At 40.9% G+C, this 25926-nt stretch overlaps 1 protein-coding gene across 5 annotated transcripts in view; it reads left to right on the forward strand.

Annotated features, from left to right (window-relative positions):
* CLHC1 (clathrin heavy chain linker domain containing 1) overlaps window positions 1-25926 on the forward strand; it is a 68368-nt gene that overhangs the window by 36077 nt on the left and 6365 nt on the right. For all 5 annotated transcript variants that reach the window (XM_033175685.1, XM_033175686.1, XM_033175688.1 and 2 more), the window contains one exon: window positions 20184-20358. In XM_033175685.1, coding sequence (XP_033031576.1) covers window positions 20184-20358 — 175 coding nt within the window. The remainder of the gene's footprint in view (window positions 1-20183; window positions 20359-25926) is intronic.

Below are 25926 nucleotides of genomic sequence, written 5' to 3' on the forward strand. Positions count from 1 at the left end.
GAACTCCTGAGCTCAGGCAATGTTCCCGCCTCAGCCTCCCAAAGTGCTGGAATACAGGCGTGAGCCACCGCACCTGGCCACCTCAGCATTTCTTTTTTTTTTTTTTTTTTTTTTTTTTTGAGACGGAGTCTCACTCTGTCGCCGGGGCTGGAGTGCAGTGGCCGGATCTCAGCTCACTGCAAGCTCCGCCTCCTGGGTTCCCGCCATTCTCCTGCCTCAGCCTTCCGAGTAGCTGGAACTACAGGCGCCCGCCACCTCGCCCGGCTAGTTTTTTGTATTTTTTAGTAGAGACGGGGTTTCACCGTGTTAGCCAGGATGGTCTCGATCTCCTGACCTCGTGATCCGCCTGCCTCGGCCTCCCAAAGTGCTGGGATTACAGGCTTGAGCCACCGCGCCCGGCCTTACCTCAGCATTTCTTAAGGGACAAGTATGATGTTGATGAAATCTCTCAGCTTATTTGTCTGGGGTAGTCTTTATTTCTCTTTCATGTTTGAAGGATATTTTTTGCCAGATATATTATTCTAGGGTAAATTTTTTTTTTTCTTCAACACTTTAAACATGTCCTGCCACTCTCTACTGGCCTGAGAGGTTTCCACTAAAATGTCTCCTGCCAGACATATTGGAACTCCATTGTATGTCATTTATTTTCTCTTGCTGCTTTTAGGATCTTTTCTTTATCCTTGACCTTTGGGAGTTTGATTATTAAATACCCTGAGGTAGTCTTCTTTGGGTTACATCTGCTTGGTGTTCTATAACCTCTTGTACTTGAATAATGATAGCTTTCTCTAGGTTTGGAAAGTTCGCTGGTATTATCCCTTTTGTTTCTTTTGGATTTTTTGAGACAGAGTCACGCTCTGTCACCCAGGCTCAAGTGCAGTGGCATGATCTCAGCTCACTGCAACCTCCGCCTCCTGGGTTCAAGCAATTCTTCTGGCTCAGCCTCCTGAATAGCTGAAACTACAGGTGCACCACCACACCCAGCTGATTTTTGTATTTTTTAGTAGAGACTTGGTTTTGCCATGTTGGCCCAGCTTGTCTCACACTCCTGACCTCAGGTGATCCGCCCTCCTCGGCCTCCCAAAGTGTTGGGATTACAGGTATGAGCCACCGTACCCGGCCAGGTGTTATCCCTTTGAATAAACTTTCTACCCCATCTCTCTCTTTCTACCTCCTCTTTAAGACCAATTACTCCTTGTTTTGCACTTTTGAGGTTATTTTTAGATCTTGAACATGTGCCTTATTCTTTTTTTTTTTTTTTTTTTGAGACGGAGTCTCGCTCTGTCGCCCAGGCTGGAGTGCAGTGGCCAGATCTCAGCTCACTGCAAGCTCCGCCTCCCGGGTTCACGCCATTCTCCTGCCTTAGCCTCCCAAGTAGCTGGGACTACAGGCGCCTGCCACCTCGCCTGGCTAGTTTTTCGTATTTTTTAGTAGAGACGGGGTTTCACCATGTTAGCCAGGATGGTCTCGATCTCCTGACCTTGTGATCCGCCCGCCTCGGCCTCCCAAAGTGCTGGAATTACAGGCTTGAGCCACTGCACCCGGCCACATGTGCCTTATTCTTGTTTACTCTTTTTTCTTTTGTCTCCTCTCACTGTGTATTTTCAGATAGTCTGACTTCAAGATCACTAATCTTCTGCTTGATTAATTCTGCTCCTAAGAGACTTTGATGCATTCTTCAGCATGTCAATTGCATTTTTCAACTCCAGAATTTATGCTTGTCTCTTTTTAATTATTTCAATCTCTTTGTTAAATTTATCTGATAGGATTCTGGATTCCGTCTCTGTGTTATCTTAAATTTTGTTGAGTTTCCTCAAAACAGCGATTTTGAATTCTCTGCCTGAAAGGTCACATAAATTTGTCTTTCTGGGATTGGTCCCTGTTACCTTATTTAGTTCGTTTGGTAAGATCATGTTTTCCTGGTTGGTCTTGATGCTTGTGGATGTTTATCTGTGTCTGGGCATTGAAGAATTGGGTATTTATTGTAGTCTTCAGTCTGAGCTTGTTTGTACCTGTCGTTTTTGGGAAGGCTTTCCAGATATTCAAGGAGAGACTTGGGTGTTGTGATCTAAGTTTTTGGTTACTGCAACCATATCTGCATTATAGGTACCACCTTTGTGGTTTTGGATAAGATCCAAAAGAATTCTCTGGATTGCCAGATAATTCTGGTTCTTTTCAATTACTTTCTCCCCCAGAATGGAGTCTCTCCAAGTCACAGTCCTTGTTAGCTAGACTGCCTCAGATCTGTGCTGAGCTGTCTGGAGCTGGAGAAGGGGTAGAACACTAGCACCACTGTGGTCACCAGCTCTGGGAGTATACTAGGTCAGACCTGAAGCCAGCGCAGCACTGGGTCTTGTCCAAGGCCCACTGTAACCACTACATGGCTACCTCCTAGTTTGCTGAAGGCCTAGGGCTCTACAATCAACAGGTGGTGAAGCCATCCAGGCTTGTTTTTTTCCCTTCATGGTAGCAAGTTCCCTGGGCCTGGGTGGCTCGAGATACCATCGGGAGCCAGGGCTTAGAGTTGGAAACTTTATGAATCTACCTGGCACTATATGCTATTGTGGCTGAGCTTGTACCCAGACCATAAGACAAAGTCCTTCCCGTTTTTTCCTGTCCTTCCCACAGGCAGAGGAGTCTCTCCCTATGGATACCACTGCCACAGGCCCACAGGAAGTACTGCCAGGCTACCACCAATATTCACCCAAAGGCTCTTTAGTCAGCTAGTGGGGAATGCTACCAGTCCTGAAACTCACCCCTCAGGGCAGTGGGCTCCCCTCTAGTTCAGGGTAGGTCCATAAATGCTGTCCAAGAACCAAGCGCTGGAATTGGGGACCCCAAGAGCTTGCTTGGTGCTCTACCTCACTATGGCCAAGCTGGTACCTAAGCTGCAAGACAGTCTTTTTTACTCTTCTGCTTTTCTCAAGAAGAAGGAGTCTCTCCTCATAGCCATCACAACTGGGAATGTGCTGGGTCACACCTGAAGCCAGTATATCTCAGAGTCTTACTCAAGGCACACAGCTGCTTCTGATTATTCAGGGCCCAAGGGCTGTTTAGTCAGCAGGTGATGAGTCCTGCCAGGATTGGGTCCTTCCTTTCAAGACAGTGGCTTCCCTTCTGACCAGTGTGTGTCTAGAAATATTGTCCAGGAGCTTGGGGGGCCTGGAATAGGGGCCTCATGACTCTCTCTGGTTTCCTATCCTATTATGGCTTAGCTGGTATCCAAATTGCAAGACAAAGTCCTCTACTCTTCCATCTCCTCTCCTCAAGTGGAAGGAAGGACTCTCTTTCACAGCTGTGAGCTGCACTCCCTGGGTTAGGGGAGTGGTGGCACAAATACTCCTTCGGTCACGTCATCTGATTTTTTACTAGGTAATATGCCCTCTAGGTCCACTGGCTGTGAGTCCAGCACAGTTCTAGTACTTACCTAGGAGTTGCAGTCCTTGTAGTGTAGACTGCCTTTCAAGTTTATTTAGGACCCCAAAGCAGTTGAGGGTGTGGTGGTGAGGCTTGCCAGAGCTCAAATTCCAACCTGCTGGGATTGATGATTCTCTTCTGGCTAGGGCTGGTCTAACTGCTTCCCACAAGAGAATTGGCTGAGTTCTGCCTGATGTTGCTTTCCACTATGGAAGGGCAGAACTGAGTTCCAATGCAAACTCCTACAATCACTGCACTCTCCCTCCCCGAAGCACAGGTTCTCCATGGCACATGGCCACTGCCAAAGGATGGGGGAGTGTTGAGTTGGCAGTTCAGTACTGTCTTTCCTACCCTTTTCAGTGCCTCTTTCAGTAACATGAAGGTATAATCAGGTGCTGTGATTACACAGCTGACTTTTGGTTCTTATGAAGGTGTTTTTTGTGTAGATAGTTTTTTTGTTTTTGTTTTTTGTTTCTTTGTTTGTTTTTGAGACAGAGTCTCACGCTGTCACCCAGGCTGGAGTGCAGTGGTGCGATGGCTCACTGCATCCTCCGCCTCCCAGGTTCAAGTGATTCTCCTGCCTCAGACTCCCCAGCAGCTGGGATTACAGGTGCCTGCCACCATGCCTGGGTAATTTTTGTATTTTTAGTAGAGATGGGGTTTCACCGTGTTGGCCAGGCTGGTCTCGAATTCTTGACCTCAAGTGATCTGCCTGCCTCCTGAAGTGCTGGGATTATAGGCGTGAACCACCACACCCAGCCATATAGACAGTTAAATTTGTTGTTCCTGTGGGGAGGGCAATCAGTGGAGGCTTCTATTCAGCCATCTTGCTCTGCCTTCCTGGATATTTTAACAGTATTAATTCTTCCAGTTCATAGCATGGTATATCTCTCCATTTATTTGTGTCTTTAATTTCTTTCATCAGATACAACAATATGGATAAACCTGGAGGACATTACACTAAGTGAACTAAACTAGGCACAGAAACACAAATAGTACATGATCTCATTTATATGTGGAATCCAAAAAAGTCGAATTCATAGAAGCAGAGAGTGGAATGGTGGTAACTAAGGATAGGGTAGGTGGGGGGAAATAGGGAAATGTTGGTCAGAGGATACAAAGTTTGAGTTATGTAGTATAAATATACAGCATGTTGACTACAGTTAATAATACTATACTGCCAAATTGAAATTGCATAGCTGAGCATGGTGGCACATACCTGTAGTATCAGCTAGTTGGAAGGCTGAGGCAAGAGGATTGCTTGAGCCGAGGAGTTTGAGGCTGCAGTGCGCTATGATCACACCACTGTACTCCAGACTGGCAACAGAATGATAACCCATCTCAAAAAAAAAAAAAAAAAAACAGTTGCTAAGAGAGTGGAGTGTAAGTTTTCTCAACATAGATGTGCACACACACACACAGAGGTAATGGATGTATTGAGTAGCTTGACATATTAATCGTTTCACTATGTATATCAAACATCATGTTGTAGACCTTAAATATATACAGATATACAGTTTTTATTTTTAAAAAACAGATTTTAAAAAACTCAGTTGACTTTTGTATATTGGTCTTGTATCCTGTGACTTTGCTAAATCTTTGTTCTAGTTCTAGTACTTTTGTGGCTTTCTTAGAATGTTCTATATAAGTGATCATGTCATCAGCTAATAAAGACAGTGTTACTTCTTTTTGAATCTGGATCACTTTTTTTTTTTCTTGCTTTATTGTACTGGCTAAATCCTCCAATACAGTTTTGAATAGAAGTGATAAAAGCAGATATTTCTGCCTTGTTCATGATCTTAGGGATAAAGCATTTAGTTTTTCATCATTAATTATTAGCTATAGGTTTTTCATAGATGCCCTTTAAGAGGTTGAAGAAATTCTCTTGTATTCATGGTTACTGAGAATCAGAAATGGTATTAGATTTGTCAAATACTTTTTTACATTTATTGAGATGATTATGTTAGTTTTGTTCTTTTCTATTAGTATAATGGATATGTTGCCTTTGTGGGAAAATCTCCACAAAATTCAGTGATTTTACTGTAATACAGAGTTGTGAAACCATCACCATAACCTAATTTTAGAACATTTTCATCATTACAAAAATAAACTTTGTACCCATTAATTCCTCGTTCCCTGATCTCTTCTTCCTCTCCAAACTGTAGGGAACCACTCGTCTATTTGCTGTCAGTATAGATTTACCTGTTTTGGTCCTTTTGTGTAAATAGGATCATATACTATGTGGTCTTTTTATTACAGGCTTCTTTCACTTAGCATAATGTTTTTGAGGTTTGCTCATGCTGTAGCATGTATCATTTCTTTATATGGCTAAATAATATTCCACTGTATGAATGTACTGCATTTTGTTTAAACATTCATCAGTTGATGGTCATTGGGCTTTTCCCATTTTTTGGCTATGAATACTGCTATGAACATTTGTATACAAGTTTTTGTGTGGTTACATGTTTTTATTTCTTTTAGGTAGAGACTTAGGAGTGAAATTGCTAAGCTAAATTATATGGTAGTTCTGTATTAACACTTTGAGGAATTGCTTATCTGTTTGGTTGCACCATTTTCCATTCCTGCTAGCAATGTATAAGGGTTCCTTATGAACAGGATGTATTTTTATCTATCTTTTGATTATAGACTTTCTCATAAGTGTGAAGCGGTATCTCATTGTGGTTTTTATTTACACGTCCATAATGACTAATAATGTTGGGCATCTTTTGACTTGTCTCTTGGCCGTTTGTATATTTTCTTTGGAGAAATGTCTATCCTTTGGTCATTTGTGTTACAGGAAGTCAGTGACCCCAAACGGAGAGACTGGCTGAAGCCATGGCAGAAGAACATAAATTGTGAAGATTTCATGGACATTTATTAGTTCCTTAAATTAATACTTTTATAATTTCTTATGCCTGTCTTTACTGCAGTCTCTGAACATAAATTGTGAAGATTTCGTGAACATTTATCACTTCCCCGATCAATACTCTTGTTATTTCCTATGCCTGTCTTTAGTGTAATCTCTTAATCCCATCATCTTCGTAAGCTAAGGATGAATGTCACCTCAGGGCCCTGTGATGATTGAGTTAACTGCACAAATTGTTTGTAGAGCATGTGTATTTGAATATGAAATCTGAGTACCTTAAGAACAGGATAACAGCGATTTTCAGGGAACAAGGGAGATAACTTTAAAATCTGACTGTCTGTGGGCCAGGCAGAGCAGAGCCATATTTGTCTTATTACCGAAAATGGGTAAGATAAATATCACTGAATTCTTCCCCCAGTAAGGAATATTAATAATTAACAGCCCTGGGAAAAGAATGCATTCCCAGGGCGGAGCCTGTAAAATGGCCTCCCTGGGAGTGTCTGCCTTATCCAGATGTAGATAGGGATGAAACACGCCCTGGTCTCCTGCAGCGCCCCCAGGCTTGCTAGGATTAGGAAATTCCAGCCTGGCGAATTCTAGTCAGACCGGTTCTCTCTTCTTGAACCCTGATAATTCCTGCACAGCGAGACATGGAAGTTCATTAGTGATTCTAGTTTCGCCCTGATCTTCTGCCTTGTGATCTTTTGTCGCCCTTGAAGCATGTGATCTCTGTGACCTACACCCTATTTGTGCACTCCCTCCCCTTTGAAAATCACTAATAAAAACTTGCTGGTTTTACAGCTTAGGGAGCATCATGGAACATGCCAACATGTGATGTCTCCCCCAGACACCCAGCTTAAAATTTTCTCTCTTTTGTACTCTTTCCCTTTATTTCTCAGACCAGCTGACACATAGGGAAATAGAAAAGAATACACATTGAATATCGGGGGTGGGGTTTCCCCCGATAATTTGTAAATTGTGTTTTTTGTGTTTTTATTATTGAGTTTTAAGAGTTTCTTGTATAGTCTGTATTAAAACCCTATTTGATCTGCAATTTTTTTTTCCCATCTGTGGGTTGTCTTTTCACTCTTTTTAATTAAAAAAATGTGTTTCACTGGTTTCTTTTGAAATTAAAAGTTTTTAATTTTGATAAGTTCCACTTATGAGTTTTCTCTTTTATGGGTTTGCCTTTTGTGTTGTAGCTATGAGATCTTTGCCTAACTAAAGATCACAGATATCTACTCTTGTTTTCTTCTAAGAGTTTTACACATTCAGATACATGATCTACTTTTGGTTAATTTTTGTGTAGGGTGTGAGGTGGGGGTCCAGTTTCATTCTTTTGCTTATGAATAATCCGGTTTTTCCAGCACCATGTTGGGAAAATACTTTGAATCCATTGAATTTTGGCCTCTTTGTCAAAAATCAATTGACTATAAATAGAGTTTATTTCTTGACTTTCAGTTCTATCCCATTGCTCTAGATGTCTGCCCCATGCCAGTAGTGTACTATCTTGACTACTGTAGCTTAGTAGTAAGTTTTGAAATCAGAAGAGTGATTCCTTCTTTCTTTAGATTAGTATTAGCCTGGTTTATCTTCTTCAGTCCTCTAACTTTTAATCTATTAGTGTCTTCATATATAAGGTCACTTTCTTCTAAGCAATGTGTACTTGGATCCTACTTTTCAAAAATACAATTTGAGGCCAGATGCAGTGGCTCACGCCTGTAATCCCAGCACTTTAGGAGGCTGAGGAGGGTGGATCACTTGAGGTCAGGAATTCGAGACCAGTCTGGCCAACATGGTGAAACTTTGTCTCTACTAAAAATACAAAAATTAGCTGGGCATGGTGGTGGGTGCCTATAATCCCAGGTATTCAGGAGGCTGAGGCAGGAGAATCGCTTGAGCCTGGGAGGCAGAGGTTGAAGTGAGCCAAGATCACACTACTGCACTCCAGCCTGGGTGACAGAGCAAGAGTCCATCTCAAAATAACAACAACAACAACAGCAATCTGACAATCTTTGCCTTTTAGTTGGGGTGCTTAGATTATTTACATGTAATGTTGTTGTTGACATGTTATGTTTTGTTTTTATTTATTTATTTTTAGAGTCAGGGTTTTGCTATGTTGCCCAGGCTGGAGTGCAGTGGCTATTCACAGGCACAGTCATAGTGCATTACAACCCAAACTTCTGGACTTAAGGTGTCCTTCTGCCTCAGCCTCTAGAGTAACTGGGAGTGCAGGTGTGCAGCACCACACCACCACACTTTGCTGGTGTGTTTTGTTTCCATTTTTCTTATCTCTCTCTCTCTTTTTTTTTTTTAACCTTTTTTCTGCTTTTTCTGGCTTCTTTTGGATTAATTGAATATTTTTCTCCTTTGTTGACTTAGGAGCTGTATAACTCATTATTGTCTTATTTTGGTTGTGCTGTAGGTTTTATAGGTTATATCTTTCACTTACCCTATTCTATTCTCAAGTGATATTATACCACTTGATGTATAGAATAAAAACACTACACATCTAAATACTTACATTCATAGCATATAACACATCTAGTCTTCATTTCTTTGTATTTTTCTGGCCGGGCGCAGTGGCTCATGCCTGTAATCCCAGCACTTTGGGAGGCCGAGGTGGGCGCATCACAAGGTCAGGAGTTTGAGACCAGCCTAGCCAACAAGGTGAAACCCCGTCTCTACTAAAAATACAAAAATTAGCCATGCATGGTGGCATGCACCTGTAATCCCAGCTACTTGAGAGGCTGAGGCAGGAGAATCACCAGAATCTGGGAGGCAGAGGTGCAGTGAGCCGAGATCACTGCTTTCCAGCCTAGGTGACAGAGAGAGACTGTCTCAAAAAAAAAAAAAAAAAATATATATATATATATATGTATTTCCATCTGGTATCATTTTACTTCTGCTTGAAAAACTACCTTTAATCTTTTTTTTTTTTTTTTTTTTGAGACGGAGTCTTGTTCTGTCACCCAGGCTGGAGTGCAGTGGCGGTATCTCAGCTCACTGCAAGCTCCGCCTCCCAGGTTCACGCTATTCTCCTGCCTCAGCCTCCGGAGTAGCTGGGACTACAGGCGCCCGCCACCTCGCCCGGCTAGTTTTTTTGTATTTTTTAGTAGAGACGGGGTTTCACCGTGTTAGCCAGGATGGTCTCGATCTCCTGACCTCGTGATCCGCCCGTCTCAGCCTCCCAAAGTGCTGGGATTACAGGTTTGAGCCACCGCGCCCGGCCTACCTTTAATCTTTTAGTGCAGATTGGCTTGTGATACATTCATTCAGCTTTTAAATTCTGCATTTTATCTTCACTTTTGAAAGGTATTTTTACTGGGTATAGAATTCTAGATAGACTTTTTTTTCTTTCTATACTTAAAGGATTTTTGTTTCACTGTCTTCTGGTTTGCATTATTTCTGCTGAGAAATGTTATTTCATCTTTATCTTTGTTATTCTGTACATATGTATCTTTATTACTACTTTAAGATTTTCTCTTTTTTCCTTTTTTTTGGCAATTTGATTATGAGCATTAGTATAGTTTTATTTTCATGCTTCTTATGCTTGGAGTCCATTGAGATTCTTGGAACTGTGGGTTATGGTTTTCCTCATATATGAAAATACATAGCCATTATTTTACAAATATGTTTCTGCCCCCGCCTCCCTTCTCCCCACTCACCATTCAGGGACATCAATTATATGCTTGAAGTTGTCCTACAGCTCATTTATTCTTTGTCCAAGTTTTAGTCTTTTATGTTTTATTTTGGATATTTTCTATTGCTGTCTTTAAATTCACTAATCTTCAATATCTAATCTGCAGTTAGTCCCATCCAGTGTATTTTTCATTTCAGACATTGTAGTTTTCATCTCTGTAATTTTGATTTGAGTTTCTCTGATACAGCTCATGTTTCTACTTAACATATTCCATCTTTTCTCTCCCTCGTAAATATGAAAGAATATAGTTATAATAACTTTTAATATCCTTTTCTACAAATTCTATTATGTCAATTTTGATTTATTAAATTTTTTCTCATTATGGGTAATATTTTCTTGCTTTTTTGCAAGTTTAATTTTTGATTGGATGCAATACATTAAGAATTTTATGCCAGGAGCAGTGGCTCATGCCTGTAATCCCAGCACTTAGGAGGTTGAGGCAGGCAGATCATGAGGTCAGGAGATCGAGAACTTCCTGGCTAACACAGTGAAACCCCGTCTCTACTAAAAAAATACAAAAAAATTAGCTGGGTGTGGTGGCAGGCGCCTGTAGTGCCAGCTGCTCGGGAGGCTGAGGCAGCAGAATGGCATGAACCCGGGAGGCGGAGCTTGCAGTGAGCCAAGATCATGCCACTGCACTCTAGCCTGGGCAACAGAGCAAGACTCCATCTCAAAAAAAAAAAAAAAAAAGAATTTTACCATAATGGTGCTGGATTTTGGTAAATTCTTCTTAACCTTTGTTCTGGGATATAGGTAAGTTACTTGGAAACAATGTGATCCTTCTGGAGCTTGTTTTCAAGTTTTGTTAGGCAGGACTGGAGCAGTGTTTGGTTTGAGGCAAAACCTTTCTGAATATTCTATCTCATACCTGAGGATTATGAAGTTTCCCATTCCGGTGGAAGAGTTATTCTCAGCTCTTTCTAAGCCCTAGGGATTAGTCCCTCTAATCCTTCTGAATAGTTCTTTCCCTGGCCTTAGGTAGCTTCCTCACCGCATGTGCTAATCAGTACTCAGCTGATGACTTGTGGGGGACTCTGTGCAGATCTTCGAAGCTCTTACCCCAGGCAGCTCTCTTTCTTCTGGTAGTCTGCCCTGTGATCTTTATCTGCATTGACCTCACCAGACTTCCTGCTCCATGTCCTCAATTCAGGAACCCAGACTCTAACTGACTTCTCCATCTTTGTACTCTGACTTGGAAACTTTCTCCAGGCAGTAAACTGAGGCTATTGTTGGGTTCACCTTGATTTTTTTCCCCCATCTTTCAAGGATCACTATCCTTCACTGCCTTATGTCCAGTGACTTGAAGGCTGTTATTTTATATATTGTATCTGGTTTCATAGTTGTTTCATGCCAGAAGCAAGAGTCCTAAGCTCTGCATTTTAATTGGAATGTTTAGTTCATTTGCTATAACTAAACATAATTAACATAATAACTATTTAACAAAAGCATTGATATGTTTGGTCTTAAGCCTATCATTTTGCTATATTTTTCCCAATTATTTTCATCAGTTCTTTGTTCCTTAGTTTCTTCTTTTCAATTTTATATTGTGTTAATTGAGTAGTTGTTAAGAATTCCCTCTTTTCTGCTATCTTGGCTTTTTGGCTACACCTCTTTGTACTATTGCTTTAGTTGTTGTTCTAAGGATTATAATATTCACTGCTTGCCAGAGTCTACCTTGAATTAATAATTTACTACTATACATATAATGCATAAACCTTACCATCACCTTTCTTCTTTTGTGCTATTATCATATACATTGTTACTATTTTTGCCTTAAATATTCACTTGTGTCTTAAGGAAACTATGAAAATAAAAATATGTCTTTTATATTTACTGATATAGGCAGCTGGATCACATCCTTGTAATCCACTCCACTTAAATGTGAATTGAATTATACTGTATATGCTCTTTAATACTGCATGTGTTCCTGAATTGTACTATTGCTTATAATTATATTGTTTTATGTCTTTCTTTCACTCAACATTAGTTGTGAAATTTAGCCTTGTTTCTGCATGTAGCTGTGGTTTATTTTAAATCTTCTAGAATGAAATATACTACAATGTATTTATCTGTTCTGTGGTGGATGGACATTGAGATGGTTTCTAGTTTGGGGCTATTATAAACAATTTTGCTATGAAAATATATCCTGGTGCATGTATGTAAAGTTCTCTGGGATATGTATCTAAGATTGAACTTTCTGAGTCATAAGGTATGCATATCTTCAGCTTTTGAATATAATGACAAACATTTTCCCAAAGTGTTTGTATTAATTTATATTCTCAATGGTAATGTATGCGATTTTGAAACTATGTTCCATATCTTTGACAATAGTTGGTAGTGTTAGACCTTTAAATGTTTATCATTCTTGTGGTCATGTAAATTTATTATGGTTTTAATATGAACTTGCCTTATTACCAGTGAAATTGAGTATCTTTTCATATATATGTGTACACATATACCCTTTTGTTAAGACAGGGTCTTGCTCTGTCACCTAGGCTGGAGTGCAGTGGTACAAACATGGCTCACTGCAGCCTCAACCTCCTGGGCTCAGGTGATCCTGCCACTTCAGTGTCTCAAGTAGTTGGGACTACAGCTGTGAGCCACCATGCCTGGCTAATTTTTAAAATTCTTTTGTAGAGATGGAGACTTGCTATGTTGCCCAGGCTGGTCTCAAACTCCCGGCCTTAAGCCCTCCTCCCATGCTGGCCTCCCAAAGTGCTGGGATTACAGGTGTGCCCCTGCACTCAGTTCATACATATTTTTGTATTTGGATTTCCTGTTTTGTGAAGTACTTAAGATCTTTTGCCCATTTTGCTACTGAATTGTCTATATTTTTCTCAATGATTTTTAGGAGTTACCTACGTATTATAAATATTAATCTTTTGTTAGTTAAAATGATTTACAAAAATCTTTTATCATTATGATATATTAAGATGAACAGAAGTTTTAATTTTTTTTTTTTTTTTGAGAAGGAGCCTCACTGTGTGGCCCAGGCTGGAGTACAGTGGCACGATCACGGCTCACTGCAAGCTCCACCTCCTGGGTTCACGCCATTCTCCCACCTCAGCCTCCGACTAGCTGGGACTACAGGTGCCCGCCACCACGCCCGGCTAGTTTTTTGTATTTTTAGTAGAGACGGGGTTTCACCATGTTAGCCAGGATGGTCTTGATCTCCTGACCTCGTGATCCACCCGCCTCGGCCTCCCAAAGTGCTGGGATTACAGGCTTGAGCCACCGCGCCCGGCCACAGAAGTTTTAATTTTAATGTAGTGGAATTTATCAGTCTTTTCCTCTTAGGTTAATTATTTTTATGTATTATGTAAAAGTCCTTTCCTACCCTAAGTCATTTTTCATTTTTCTTTTTTCTTGTCTGAAAATATCGTAGTTTTGCTGTTTACATTTAGGTTTTTAAGCTATCTGAAATTTGTTTTTGTGTTCAGTATGATTTGCGAGTTCAGTTGTTTTCTTTAATAATAATTTTTTTTTTTTTTTTTTGAGACAGAGTCTTGCTCTGTCGCCTGAGCTGGAGTGCACTAGCTTGATCTCAGCTCACTGCAACATCCTCCTCCCAGGTTCAAGTGATTGTCGTGTCCCAACCACTGAGTAGCTGGGACTACAGGCATGCACCACCACACCCAGTTACTTTTTGTATGTTTGGTAGAGATGGGGTTTCGCCATATTGGCCAGGCTGGTCTGGAACTCCTGAGTCTAAGTGATCTTCCCGCCTTGGCCTCCCAAAGTGCTGGGATTACAAGCGTGAGCCACCGTGCCAGGCCCAGTTTTACTTTATTTTATTTGAGACGGAGTTTCGCTCTTGTTGCCCAAGCTGGAGTGCAATGGCCTGATCTCGGCCCACTGCAATCTCTGCCTCCCGGGTTCAAGCGATTCTCCTGCCTCAGGAGTAGCTGCGAGTACAGGAGCATGCCACCATGCCTGGCTAATTTCTTTTATTATTGCTTTTCTGTTTTTAGTAGAAATGGGGTTTCACCATGTTAGCCAGGTTGGTCTCAAACTCCTGACCTCAGGTGATCCGCCCGCCTCAGCCTCCCAAAGTGCTGGGATTACAGGCGTGAGCCACTGTGCCCAGCCTTATTTTTTTAAATATTTAGTTTCTCTGTTTTAGTACTATTTATGTAAAGTCTGTACTTTCTCCACTAATTTGTAGTACCACCTCAATGATCATATCTTTTGTTTCTAGAAAATTTCAAATCTGCTTGTTTTAAAAATCTGTTCCTCTTTATTATGGCTTCCATTTCTACCTTTATATTTCTAATAATTTTAAACATATAATTTTTTTTTTTTTTTTTTTTTTTGTGAGATGGAGTCTCTCTCTGTCAGCCAGGCTGGAGTGCAGTGGCCGGATCTCAGCTCACTGCAAGCTCCGCCTCCCGGGTTCACGCCATTCTCCTGCCTCAGCCTCCGGAGTAGCTGGGACTACAGGCGCCGCCACCTCGCCCGGCTAGTTTTTTGTATTTTTAGTAGAGACGGGGTTTCACCGTGTTAGCCAGGATGGTCTCGATCTCCTGACCTCGTGATCCGCCTGTCTCGGCCTCCCAAAGTGCTGGGATTACAGGCTTGAGCCACCGCGCCTGGCCATAATTTTTTTTTGAGACAGGGTCTCACTCTATCATCCAGGTGGGAGTGCAGTGGTGTGATCACAGCTCACTGCAACCTTGACCTCCTAGGCTCAAGTGATCCTCCCACCTCAGCCTCCCAAGTAGCTGGGAGTATAGGCACACCCACTATGCCTGGTTAATGTGTTTGTTGTTGTTGTTGTTGTTTTTGTAGAGATGACATCTCACAGAGTTGCTCAGGCAGGTCTCAAACTTCTGGGCTCAAGCATTCCTCCCACCTTGGCCTCCTGAAGTGTTGGAATTATAGGCATGAACCACTGTGCTCAGTCAAACATAGATATTTTATACTTTCTTTTATAGTCAGTTGTGTGTAGTTCTGAAGTATATAAATTCTCCAGATTATTGGGTATCCTAACTCTTGCTCATGGATGCGCTTTGATTTGTGTGACTGATAATTTTTATTTATAATATTATAAGCTTTTTACATTGATAATATTGTGAATGTAATTTCTCCCCCACTGTGGGATTACTGTGTATTCTCTGGAAAGGCTTTATGTTTGTCTCTGCCTGGTCTCTGATGTTTCACAGCCTTAAGCTGATCTTTGTTAATTTCTTGGCTTTGGCTTCCTGAATCACATACATAACTGAAATTCAAACTTCATTCCCATGTGGATATAGGTTGTTTTATTTTATCTAAGGAGAGGGAAAGATATAGCCAGGAATAGTAGTCCATGTGAGCCACACTGTCAGGTTTTCAGAGTCTTAGATCTTTAAAGGCCCATCTGAAGTTTGATAGCTTAGAATCGATTAAAATTACTTAAATCTTAAAATGCTTATTTTTTAGACAGTTGCTTTCTGTTTTTAAAAGTTTGTATAAAACCTAGTTTTTAAGACATATTAAAGCTCAAAGATATCATTGGTAGAAGCAGAGCTTCTAATAAAATAATGTTCACAGAAGTACATTCCTATAACATTTTCAGAAAATTTTAATAAATAGACTGGTTTTTTTTTTTGAGATGGAGTCTTGCTCTGTAGCCCAGGCTGGAGTGCTGTGGCCGGATCTCAGCTCACTGCAAGCTCTGCCTCCCGGGTTCACGCCATTCTCCTGCCTCAGCCTCCCCAGTAGCTGGGACTACAGGCGCCCGCCACCTCGCCCGGCTAGTTTTTTGTATTTTTTAGTAGAGACGGGGTTTCACCATGTTAGCCAGGATGGTCTTGATTTCCTGACCTCGTGTTCCGCCCGTCTCAGCCTCCCAAAGTACTGGGATTACAGGCTTGACCCACCGCGCCCGGCCAATAGACTGTTTTTAACTGTAGCTTAAACTGTTATGATCTAGGTACTAAGATACAAAGATTAGTAAGACCTAATCCTTTCAATGAGATAAAGGACTAATTGGCAAGAGAAATAAAGAGACAGACAAGTGTGGAACCAACTCATTCATTTGTTTATTCATTTACTCTTCATTCAACAAAATTGTTTGTCTAATATATGCTGGGCATTGTTCTAGGTGCTGTGGATATAGCAGAAAATAAAACCTGCAAAAATGATTTGCATCATGGAGCTTATATGTAGTGTGATTCTAGTAATATGAAGAAAGTCCTCTGGAAATTCAAAAAAGGCGTATTTATAGTTTGGCATTTTTACCCTCAACTGTGTCTGCTGTCTTCATGTAGACACCTTTTGTTTTATTTTTTTCGGAGAATAATCCTCAGCTTTTTCTAGGTACTGGAAGGGGATATCATCTGACTGGGTGAGAAATAGCTTTTTAAACCGCCTTTCAGCCAAGATTTCTAATTTTAGCTCATCTCATTACAGAGGTTCCTGGTGCTGGCAATTCCTGAGGCTTTCTGTGTTGTTTGATGAGAATTGGATTGCTGCTTCTTGGTTTTCCTTATTGGTAGTTTAAGAATCAAATTTTTTTTTTTTTTTTTTTTGAGACAGAGTCTCCATCTGTTGTCCAGGCTGGAGGGCAGTGGTGCAATCTTGGCTCACTGCAAGCTCCGCCTCCCGGATTCATGCCATTCTCCTGCCTCAGCCTCCCAAGTAGCTGGGACTACAGGCGCCTGTCACCACGCCCGGCTAATTTTATGTATTTTTAGTAGAGACGGGGTTTCACCATGTTAGCCAGGATGGTCTCTGTCTCCTGACCTCGTGATCTGCCCTCCTCGGCCTCCCAAAGTGCCGGGATTACAGGCGTGAGCCACCGCGCCCGGCCAGGAATCAAACTTTTAAGGCTCTGCTATGCTAGTTTCCACTCTCTATTTTCTGCTTTTCAGAATTTTGTTTGTTATTTACTTTTAAATTTGTTCTTATGCAATCCCTTTATTATTTTAATGATTTTCATGAACTAAAATTGAATGTGTGTGTTCAGTCTACCATCTTTTTCTGAAAGTCTAATTGAATTGTCCTTAATCTTGTTAATCTATAGTAGGTATAGGAAATCTTTTTTTTTTTTTTAGACGGAGTCTCACTCTGCCGCCCAGGCTGGAGTGCAGTGGCACGATCTCAGCTCACTGCAACCTCCACCTCCTGGGTTCAAGCGATTCTCCTGCCTCAGCCTCCTGAGTAGGTGAGATTAAAGGCACATGACACCACGACCAGCTAGTTTTTGTATTTTTAGTAGAGATGGGGTTTCACCATATTGGTCAGACAGGTCTCGAACTCCTGACCTCGTGGTCCGCCTGCCTCGGCCTACCAGAGTGCTGGGATTACAGGTTTGAGCCACCATGCCTGGCCTAAGAAATCTTCTGACATCATATGTGTGTGTAAATGTATATATATTTAACTTATCACAAAACATGAAGAAGATAAAACGTTATAAAATGTTGGGTAGGAGGCACAACACCTTTGTTTCCATTTTATCTTTAGTATACACTTGCATTGTGTTCTTTGAGCAAGCTGCTTTATCTACTTGAAACTCAGTTTTATTGCTTGAAAAACAGGAATGTTGGCTAGGTGTGGTGGCTCGTGCCTGTAATAGCAACACTTTGGGAGGCTGGGGTAGGCAGATTGCTTGGCCCAGAAGTTCAAGACCAGCCTGGTCAACATGGCGAAACTCTGTCACTGCAAAAAATACAAAAAAATTAGCCAGCCATGGTGGCACATGACTATAGTCCCAGCTACCCAGGAGGCTGAAGTGGGAGGATCACCTGAGACTGAGAAGTTAAGACTGCAGTGAGCCATGATCGTACCACTGCACTCCAGCCTAGGCGACACAGTGAAACCCTGTCTGAAAAAACAAAAAGAAGAAGAAAAGAAAAGAAAGAAAACAGGCCGAGCGTGGTAGCTCATGGCTGTAATCCCAGCACTTTGGGAGGCCGAGGAAGGCGGATCACAAGGTCAAGAGATCGAGACCATCCTGGCCAACATGGTGAAACTCCGTCTCTACTAAAAATATAAAAATTAGCCAGGTGTGGTAGCATGCACCTGTAGTCCCAGCTAAATGGGAGGCTGAGGCAGGAGAATCGCTTGAACCCGGGTGGCAGAGGTTGCAGTGAGCTGAGATCGCACCATTGCATTCCCGCCTGGCAACAGAGTGAGACTCCATCTCAAAAAAAAAAAAAAAAGAAAGAAAGAAAGAAAAGAAAACTAGGAATTTTAATGATACCCACCTTATTAGAGTTATTGGTTAAGACCAGTTGATAATTTCAAAGCACTATATAAGCTTTAGGGGTTAGCACCACACCACTTATTCAGAATTAATTTTATTTACAATATAGTATATCTGAGAGTTGAGAAATAAGTTTAAAAAGTCTGTGAACAATTAAAAAATAGGTGTTATATATTATCTTGTGAAAATCCATACATTTCATTAGTAGACCCTCAATCAGATGCAGAATCCATTTTTATTCTGGTTTTACCAGCTTTGATACCTATAAAACTGGATCATAGATCAGTTAGACATGATAGAGTCTAAAGTTCAAGCTAGACTTGATAGAGTACAAAGCAAGAAACAACTTTTTTCTTCCTCACCATTGCCCTTTGAAAGGACTGTGTTGACGTTCCTATTTATTTTATTGGATAATATTCTGGTCATGTCACATAGCTTTTTTTCACTCACTTTCAGATATTAATAGTTTTATGTTTAGGTACCGAAAAGTCTAGTCTAAACTAAATAGAAACTGCAATCTCTTGTTTAATCTAAAAAATATCCCCTTACCCTGGTTTAGCTCTGGTTTGGCTCTAGAACCTATTGAGGCTCAGGAGACATGTTTGCTTCTTCTTTACTCTGCTGCTCCCTCCTCTTCTAATCACTAGGCAGCTTTACCGTGGGGTTATATAAGGGACAGGAAAGGTCTTACTCAACTGGTGCGGTGGTCATTTGGCTTTGATGTTTCTCGGGTGTGGTAGATGCCCAATGATGGCTCCTAGTTGACTGCTTTAGTCTTTGCTTTTTAGGGCCTTCCCTCACTGGGGACTTTCCGTTGTGCCTTTTATTGATTCAGGAGGTATTACTTTAGCTGGCTGCTTATGACTCCCCTTTAGCTACTTCTGGTGGTGTGTACCCCCAAAGACTCTCTCAGGTGGGGTTATCTGGTCCCACATGCAGACCTCTCTGAGAGAGCCTTTTCAAGACAACCAGCCTACCTGCCTTTCATGGAATCTCGTTCACCCTGGAGGAACATGCAATCTTGTGGAAGTAGAATTTGCTCGTACTTTAATTCTCTTTACTCACTCTAGCCTTTCACCTTTAAACTTTCCAGGCAAATATCAGGCTCTGGTCTTTTTGTTCTCTAAATTCTAAGACATCCATATCCAGTTGTTCTCTCTAAACTGTCTCACTTGACTTTGAGGAGGAAATAAGATATGGTGGTAAATTTATTTTCTGCTCACGAAAAGGAAAATAATCTGATGGATTAATTAAGAATTCAAATTGACGGACTTCCTTCCCTGCAAGTTCAAGCATTGAGTGTACATACAGCTTAATAAAAAATGAATTGTAGTCATGCTGATTTGGGATTGGCATACTTTATTTGGTCACTGACTGAATCTACGTGTAAATTTCAGGATCCTAATTTGTCATTCTCATTGAATTATTTTCAAAGTTAGGTTATGTTAGTCTAAGTATATACCTTTAAATGTCCGGTTTTATATTTGCCTCATGTGATTGGTCATTAGAGCAGGTTAGTTTGCATTAGGAATTTTATCCTCAGTGTATCTGCAGCTGCACCTTTTGTTTTCTTTGGTTATGACCAAAGAATGAGGCAAATTGGCCTGATGAACAGGAGAACCCTATGACTTAAAAGAAAAATATGTTCTCTCACAGTTCTGGAGGCCAGAAGTCTGAAATCATAGTGTCAAGGGTTCATTCTTTCTGGAGGCTCTAAGGGAGATTCCATTCCATGCCTCTCTCCTAGCTTCTGGTGGTTGTCAGCGATTTTTAGCCTCCCTTGGCTTGTAGCAGGTCATTCCAATCTCTGCCTCCATCTTCACATGGCACGTGATATTTAGTCATTATCCAGAATATAAAGTTTAATCTATAAGCATGAGTTAAAAATTATAAATGTGTAATTTTAGATTGTTAAAGTTTTAGAAAAGCAAAGGCACGAAAATAGTAATATGAAATAAGAAAAAGCAAACTATTTCTTAAAGTATTTGACTCAGAAAATTTTCTCCTTTCTGTAGCTGTTGGAAAAATTAGAGGAAAGCCTCTTCCATTACTCTTATTTTTTGAGGCCCTCTTTATCACAAGTCATGCTTTTCGACATCCTGTTGATGCAGCTCTAACCCTGGAAGGAATCAAATGTGGATTATCGGAAAAACGGTTAGATTTAGTTATCAATTGGGTTACACAGGAAAGGTAAGCAAAATTAAGCTTTTAACTTAATTTTGACATTTGGTTAATAAAGTTGTTTGTTCTAAAAATATTAATAATTTTATCAATATGTTACTTGAACATTTACTTCAGGTCCCTATTGCAATTAATCAGAAAGTGTTTAGTGGTCGGGCATGGTGGCCTATGCCGCTAATCCCAACACTTTGGGAGGATCGCTTGAGGTCAGGAGTTCAAGACCAGCTTGGCCAACATGGTGAAACCCTGTCTCTACTGAAAATACAAAAATTAGCCAGGCATGGTGGCCAGGTGCAGCAGCTCATGCCTGCAACCCCAGCATTTTGGGAGTCCAAGGTGGGCAGATGACTTGAGGTCAGGAGTTCAAGACCAGCCTGGCCAACCTGGTGAAACCCCGTCTCTACTAAAACTACAAAAATTAGCCAGGTGTGGTGGCACACAGCTGTAGTCCTAGCTACTCAGGAAGCTGAGGCAGGAGAATCGTGTGAATCAGGGAGGCAGAGGTTTCAGTGAGACGAGATCGCGCCACTGCACTCCAGCCTGGGTGACAAAGCGAGACTCCGTCTAAAATATATATATATATATATATACACACACACACATATATATATACACACATATATATATATACACACATATATATACACACACACATATATATATATATATGCATTTAGTTTCCTGTAGAAATCTAATTTTCTTAGCAAATACACAACTACATTCCAAATAACTTTATTTTTATATGGACTATTATCGGGGTGATAGAAATTGACAAGAGTTATCAATAGACATAGGCAAAGGAGAGGAGATCCTTTAAAGTAACATCTGCGAGAAGATGGCTCCCATCTAGAGCAGAGAACAGAACAGCATCATTTCAACCAAATGTTTGACTTTTCTGGTCTATGAACTTTCCTCACTAGTTACACAGCTGCAAAGGGTGAAAATCCTATCAGGTCATCTAAGAAACGAATCTTAGGTTTTCCTGTAAGTTTTTTTTCTCCTCGTGGATACTTCTGGCTATAAGTAGAACAATCGCTATGCCTGCTGGCTTTTCATAATTATGGGCAAACCATAAAGCAATTGTAGGAATGATTGTAAGTACACACTCACACTGGGGATATACATATTCATATACATATCTATCACAATTATAAGCTTGGGAGCAAGTAAAGACCTTTCATAGAACATTCCTGTGTGAATACCTTGGGGTAGGGCAGAGTCAGTCTTCAATTTTCACACAAAGAAGAACCACATCTTGGCTGGTTGCAGGAGCCCACGCCTGTAATCCCAGCACTTTGGGAAGCCAAGGCAGACGGATCACCTGAGGTTGGGAGGTGGAGACCAGCCTGACCAACATGGAGAAACCTTGTCTCTACTAAAAATACAAAGTTAACTGGATGTGGTGACGCCTGCCCGTAATCCCAGCTACTTGGGAGGCTGAGGCAGGAGAATCATTTGAACTCAGAGGTTGCGGTGAGCCGAGATTGTGCCATTGCACTTCAGACTGGGCAGCAAGAGCGAAACTCCATCTCAAAAAAAAAAAAAAAAAGAAAAGAAGAAGAAGAACCCATCTTAGGGCCTGAGAGCCTATTCCCATGCACCTAAAATTACCATGTTCAGCAAAATTATACAGTTTATTCAGACATTGACTTTTTTTTTTTTTTTTGAGACCGAGTCTCACTCTGTCGCCCAAGCTGGAGTGCAGTGGCCAGATCTCAGCTCACTGCAAGCTCCGCCTCCCGGGTTCACGCCATTCTCCTGCCTCAGCCTCCCGAGTAGCTGGGACTACAGGCGCCCGCCACCTCTCCCAGCTAGTTTTTTTTTTTTGTATTTTTTAGTAGAGACGGGGTTTCACCGTGTTAGCCAGGATGGTCTCCATCTCCTGACCTTGTGATCCGCCTGCCTCGGCCTCCCAAAGTGCTGGGATTACAGGCTTGAGCCACCGCGCCCGGCCGCGACATTGACTGTTTATTTAGAAATGTTTTTAATTTTGTTAAGCCTTGAACAAAACAAGAAAATCAGTTTTGTTAGCTTATAAAGAAAATTTGAAGGCTGGTCATGGTGGCTCATGCCTGTAATCCCAACACTTTGGGAGGCCAGGGCGGGAGGATTGCTTGAGCTTAGGGGTTCAAGACTAACCTGGGCGACATAGGAGACCTCATCTCTATGAAAAGAACAAAATAAAACAAAATAACCCAGACATGGCAGCACATGCCTGTAGTCTCAGCTACTGAGGAGGCTGAGGTGGAAAAATCAGTTGAACCTGGGAGATCAAGGCTTCAGTTAGCTTGAGCATGCCACTGCACTCCAGCCTGGGCAACATAATTAGATGTTGTCTCAAAAAACAAACAACAACAACAAAAGTATACATTGGGGAAAATGAGAAAATGATTAAACGAATTATGTTAAATTTATTTTGAAAGTCTATCAGTATTTTTTAGTACCACTTACAGGTCATGTACTCTGTTAGAGTGGTCATTTAAAATTGCTGTTATAATAAATCAGATTTTTATATGGTCTTGAGCCCCTCCCTCATTGATTTCTCACAAAACACATTGGAATATTTTTCCCAGTGTAAGAATAAAATAAGTGTGGAATGTTAAGTATTACCTACACAACAGAGCCAGTTGCCACGGAGTAAAAGCTTGCGTTGCTTTTTGACATACTTTGTAATTTCCTGTTCTGATAATAGCACTAATGTCAGAGAAGGAAACCATTAATTAAAATGAAACTTTATAGAATGTGTGAATGACATCTTTATCAGATGAATAAAAGTATGTATATTAACATTGTCATCTCAACAAAAAAATTGACCAACTACGTAACTCGTTATAATAAGTGTAATCTCTTTTTTAGTGCTGGTAAAATTGACATTACAATTTGAAAATAAATACTTCCAAACTAAAAAGAAAAAGTTAATCTCATCCCACAATACCCCACAGATACACCCAGAGTAATGCTCAACCAAATATTTGGGCACCCTCTGGCCCAGTCAAGTTGACACATAAAATTAACCATCCCAGGAAATGTGTGCTTCCCATGTCTGCAACTTTAGTGTTTGTGAGTCAGGAAGTTTTGACTGACTTGATTATCATGAACAGGTAGGACTGTTGCTATATAATGGAGCAGAAAGGAGTATTTTTGGCACTCAGGTTCCCTGTTTCCTTGAAGAGAACTTGAGACTTGGATTAGGGTGCAGATCATTTACTAATAAACTACTCCTCAGGAAAATTTTTAAGGAGAGTGAAATAGGATAGGACTTAGAAAAGAGCCAAACAAGGATGTGAACTCAGTTCTAGTCTGGTATTAGCCATTATCACAGGGAGAGGGTTATAGAGCATAGACATTACACAGAGTTCTTTCCTTTTATTAAGGGGCTGGCCTTTTGTAACCAGTATCAGTCAGTCCCTGGGGGTTGAGTGTAGACTACTGGGGGTTGTGGATAGGCATAATTTTCTAGGTGAGGAGGCTACAGACACCTGAGGACAATTCTTCAGAGAAGGGGGCAACTGTGAGCTGTTAGTAGTCAGCTGGAGAAGAGGCACCGGTTCAGTAAATGGGACCTGGATGAGGCACCAGAACAGTGTCTACCATAACAACAGAACAACTTATGAAGATCAGTCAGAGAATAGATAGCAGCTGCTTATACTGTGTCTTTGTGAAGATGGGCTGGGCTGTGCATATTGGAAGGCAGAGTAGGGAAAGGCCTCCCTGTCATCTGTCTAGTAGTTATAGCCTGCTGCTGGCAGCATAAGGGCTGTGCTTACTTGGCTCTGAATGCATAGGGATGTAGAACACATATTAGGGAATAATGAAGAGCTCTCATCTTTAAGAAGGGTATCATAAAGAGATAGATGGACATTAGTAAGCAAGCACTTCCTAAATAAATTCATGACTTAGAAATGTCCCAAACATAAAAATGGTAGGTTTGCATACGACTGCCTACTACCACTCATTTCAAATTCACTGTTTCCCCTATACAACTTGATAAAGCTATCTTGATGGCACTATTTACCAGTGCAAAGTGTTTCTCCCACCCATTCTTATGACCTTCATTTACTGTCCACATAATAGTTAATTTTTTTTTTTGAGACGGAGTTTCACTTTTGTTGTCCAGGCTGGAGCACAGTGGTGCAATCTCGGCTCACCGCAACCTCCGATTCTCAGCTTCAAGCGATTCTCCTGTCTTGGCCTCCTGAGTAGCTGGGATTATAGGCATGCACCACCATGCCTGGCTAATTTTTTGTATTTTTAGTAGCAACGGGGTTTCTCCATGTTGGTCAGGCTGGTCTTAAACTCCCGACCTCAGGTGATCCACCTGCCTCGGCCTCCCAAAGTGCTGGGGATTACAGGTGTGACCCACCGCGCCTGGCCTGTTAATTTTGTTTTAGGAAATATCTTCTTCATATGTATGCCCTTCTTTTCTCTCTTTGCCCCCTTCTCTCTTTCTCTGCCTGATCATGTTTCTACACCCTCCACAAAAAGTACTTATCAGGGAGCACTGGAAATGGTTTGGACTTGATGACATCATCAGAAAGTGTATGTTCTTTACCAAAACCTGTTTTAAAAAGTTCTAGTGCAAAGACACTTCAGACAAGATTAAGTTTCTTACACATAGTGATGATTCTTGACACATTCTACCTGTTAGTTGTAAGAATTTAAATTCTTTAATAACTATGCAGTTCTGTGTCTACATGCATTGAGGAAATGCCACTAGTTTTAAGGATCCTGAGATAATATAACAGGGAATATTAAAGGCAATTCACATTCTTCATACTTAGTCTCTGTTTCCTGGCTTCTGCCTCTGATTATCTGGCCTCTATCACATAGCTACCTTAAAAAGCCTTCCAGTTCATTCCCAGAAGCTCAGCATAGAGCTAGCCCTTTAGCAGCCTGCCTAATGGGCTACTCATGGCTCTTTTAGTCATTCTTATCTGTGAAAAGTCTAATCACTTGGTCTATAAAGTCTAAATTTTAAGGAACCATCCTTTACTGGTATTACTTCTCTTAATTGCAGACATTGCTCCCAGAAGAAGATAAGTATATTCGGAAATTTTAACTTTGCAAACTCAAGCCTAGAAAGTAACAGTAAATAAATTTTATGCATGGGTTTAGAGATTGTATATTACCTTTATTGTGACATTAAAAATTTTTAAACCAAATTTATAATTCAATATGTCTTAGATTACTGTGGGGTTAAGCATATTTTATTTTATTTATTAGCTGTTCATATTCTCCAGAGTTAGCCTGGTCTCAGATCCACTTTCAGAAGTCCCAGAAACAGTCCTCTTTGAGTTAGGAGTAAGGATGAGAAAACCCAACAAGGGGACTTTAGGAAAACAGAAAGAGGGTATGATGAGGTGATTGGAGGGAAAAAGGGGGAGGGAACTTCCCTGGCCCACTTCCCAGCCCTGGCCTTCTCTGAGGTGGTGATCCTTAAAAAAATGGCATTAACAAGATAAATAAATACTAAAATACTGGCATTATGATTTTGCTACAGTATTTCAGTCACTATATAGACTGAAATAATTAACTTGTTCAGCCTCAGGAATTGTGGCAACTGTAGCTACTAAAACC

Source organism: Trachypithecus francoisi, unplaced genomic scaffold, assembly GCF_009764315.1.
Source record: "Trachypithecus francoisi isolate TF-2019V2 unplaced genomic scaffold, Tfra_2.0 Lachesis_group17, whole genome shotgun sequence".
In the NCBI taxonomy this organism is placed as follows: domain Eukaryota; kingdom Metazoa; phylum Chordata; class Mammalia; order Primates; family Cercopithecidae; genus Trachypithecus; species Trachypithecus francoisi.